Source organism: Camelina sativa, chromosome 2, assembly GCF_000633955.1.
Source record: "Camelina sativa cultivar DH55 chromosome 2, Cs, whole genome shotgun sequence".
NCBI classification, from domain to species: Eukaryota; Viridiplantae; Streptophyta; class Magnoliopsida; order Brassicales; family Brassicaceae; genus Camelina; species Camelina sativa.
In genome coordinates this window covers 25958313-25961460 of record NC_025686.1, presented here as the reverse complement: position 1 = coordinate 25961460, position 3148 = coordinate 25958313, and the positions used below count along the sequence as shown (strand labels likewise).

General features: G+C 38.6%; 1 protein-coding gene across 1 annotated transcript in view; it reads right to left on the bottom strand.

Annotated features, from left to right (window-relative positions):
• LOC104756909 overlaps positions 1-3148 on the bottom strand; it is an 8074-nt gene that overhangs the window by 2700 nt on the left and 2226 nt on the right. The window contains exons 2-10 of the mRNA XM_019237905.1: positions 1619-3094; positions 1501-1512; positions 1304-1420; positions 1078-1203; positions 890-991; positions 757-803; positions 541-671; positions 366-451; positions 45-233 (exon numbers count right to left, since the gene is read on the bottom strand). Of these exons, the coding sequence (XP_019093450.1) occupies positions 45-233; positions 366-451; positions 541-671; positions 757-803; positions 890-991; positions 1078-1203; positions 1304-1420; positions 1501-1512; positions 1619-3094 (2286 nt within the window). The remainder of the gene's footprint in view (positions 1-44; positions 234-365; positions 452-540; positions 672-756; positions 804-889; positions 992-1077; positions 1204-1303; positions 1421-1500; positions 1513-1618; positions 3095-3148) is intronic.

Below are 3148 nucleotides of genomic sequence, written 5' to 3'. Positions count from 1 at the left end.
TAATAACAATACCATGCTAAGAAGCTTATCTTCTCCGCACGTACCATGTAATGAACCTCTTCTAGGTAAGCAAGTAAGTCGCTCAACAGGCCACTGTAGATTCCCTCATCATTTTTTATCACCTCCGACACAAAAGCGTCAAAGAATTTTTGTAGCGCAGAAGGAACTTGGTCATGAAATGGTTTCCTATTGCGCATCAAATCTTCTTTGAAAATCTTAATGTTCAAGAGGGCCTGCGATACAGTATGTTTTTGTGTACTTATCAAAGAAAATAAGGAAGTAAAGAGGTATGGAACGAGCTGAATCAGAAATGGGAGTTTAGGTATTGAATCTTGTGTTGGTTGCCTGGTTGGTAATTGCTTTACCTTTAGCGTCACGTCAAAAGCTGAATTGTATCTGGTTGTAGCTTCTGCAGCTGCTGGCTCTGAATCTTCTCCAAGGTTTTGCAAATCTTGAAGATGGCGAACAAAAGAAATAAGAATTATGAATCCCAAACAAAAATTTTAAAATTATTGGTCATTTGAGAAGCTTTTTAATAACCAGGGTCTAGTTGGTGATGCTCTTCCTCTTGAATTTCATTTCCTAGAGCATCTCCTGGTTCCATAGAATCTTCTTCCATCGTTTTGAGTGATGAAGATGTACTTTCCGATTCAAGGTTGACAGAAGGTTTACTGCTACATGTAAGAAGATGCTTTGCTCAGAGAGAACCCAAAAAACAATTTAAAGCATGCGAAAAATGACTACTAAGGTACTTACTATTCAACAGTCTTATCACGCGGTCTAGACTTGCTCGTTGAATTTTTCTGTTTCACCATGAACACCACTCATCCTTACAACTGATAAACCAAAAAGTCAGAGAAGCAAATAGAGAGTTTAGAACTTCATAGACCTTATTTTTCTTCTTTGATTGTGGCTTCTTCTCCACTTCGAGTAAAAGATCTGCTTCTGCTGCATCTGTTTTTGCTTTGGATTCCATGTTTTCAATTTCGTCCTAGTTGAGTAGAGAAATAATAAGATATTAGAAACAGTTTAAAGGTCAAATCAGATAGAAAAGAGAGAGTTTGGAACTTCAAAGACCTCTTTGCTTTTATTATTTTTCTTTTTTGATTGTGGCGTCTTCTTCTCCTCCTCGATTAAAAGATCTGCTTCTGCTGCATATGCTGCATCTGCCTTGGCTTTGGACTCCATATTCACAATTTCATTCTAGATTAGAAGAGACAAAATAACGTATAAGAAACAATTCAAAGGCAAAACTAGACGGATAATGAAATCTCTCTGAATATAACCGAAGTTTCAAACCAACCAGCAAAAAAGGTTTCAGGAGTTGAAGGATATAAGTGCGGTTGTCAAAAGCAGAAAGCTTCGTGAGGCTGTTTAGCAATCTAATCCTTGAATTATCAATCAGCAAAATTTNCCCAGTCTCGGATGCTACATGAGAGAATTTTAAGGTTACAAAACGAGACAAGGAGCAATTTGATTTCCTTGAGTAACTTACTCCGCTNCTAATAGAATCTGCAAGTCATGTAGATACCTTTTAGATGGACAATTTTATGTTATTATGTTGTTAATGAATATTAAAANCATGAATATTAAAAGTTTAAAACCATGGATGATGAACCTTTTGGGTGACCACTGATTTGAGAAGGCCTACGGACTTCAACACTTTGTTGTCACTGAGAGTTTTACGCTCACGTATAAGATTCAAGCAATCTTCTATATCAGGGGAATCAAACGTCGGATGCAATGCTCCTTCCAGGACATCTCGTATTGCACACAAGTACAACACTTTTGTAGGGAGGGAATCTTCAGGAACTTCCTTTTCACAAAAATCACATACAAGAGATGAATATAAGCTCCACTGGTCTTCCGGCAGATTCCTTCTCCTTTCATCTTCAAGCGTACAAATATTCTCAACAACATTAAGAGCTTTATCAAAAATCAAGAACTGCACTTTCTTTGCATATTTGATTCTCAGAGTCCTACATGTGAACTGAACAGCTTTCAGAACAGCCACCCAGATACCAAAATTGTGTTCCCTGATAGGTCTGGGAAAAGTCTTATCCACTGAATTATAGTCAGTTAACCAGGATATGATATCATCTCCATGAGCATGTGCCTTGGCGTAGTGAGCACTTGGATTATAAACGTTGATTGTTCCTTCATCATCAAATGGAGCATCATTGTTTTTCAGCAGTCTTTTATCCAGAAGCAGATACGAATACTGAGGATCAAAGTCGATCTTTTCTTTAACTTGAGTACGAGCCAAGACGCTGTCCACTGCTCTGCAAACCAGATCTGTACCATCATCCCTTTCACACTTGATGGTTTTAAGAAAGCCTAGGATTTGATTGAGTTCATGGCATTCTAGAAAACATATACTCTGAGGTGTTTCCACTAGGTGATAATCGACAAGATTCTGTTCAGAAACTTCAAGTTTTCCAAGATGCTTAACCGGAAAACGCATCACCCAGTCTCGGATGCTACATGAGAGAATTTTAAGGTTACAAAACGAGACAAGGAGCAATTTGATTTCCTTGAGTAACTTACTCCGCTCTTCATCCACAGCGATAGGCCATTCTTTGGACCATCCATTCTTAGATGCAAACACTTTCACATCTGCGAGCCGGTTCTTGATCATTTCAACGGCAGCTATTGCGTCTACTGGTTCCCAACTTCCAACAGATATCTTACGAGCCCAATCTTTTCCTATCCTCATGACCTTACCCTTTTGTGATGAAATTTTAAAATCTGCAGCATGTTCTTGTTCAAAATGATTCCTACATTCTTCAGCACTAGAGAACTTCTTCAAACATTTAGTTCTACACATCCAGAATGTCCATTTAATGTCTTCCCTTGCAGAAGCGAGTACTTGCTCCAAAGCATCTCGTCCCTCCGCTTTGTAATGTTCTACTCCCTCGACAAAACGTAAAAGATTTGCTACGCTTACTTTCATAAAGTCCCTTTTCATCTTAACATCCAAACCTAACCAATACGACCTCAGTCCTTTATACTCATGCTTAAGCGGCGGCTCTGGACTCTTCTTTGACTCCAAATCAGTTAGTAGCTCGCACTTCTTTGTAGAAGAAGCCTTGGACTCAGCGATGATGAACTCTGCTTTACCTATTAAAGTCATCATTCCTTTATCCTT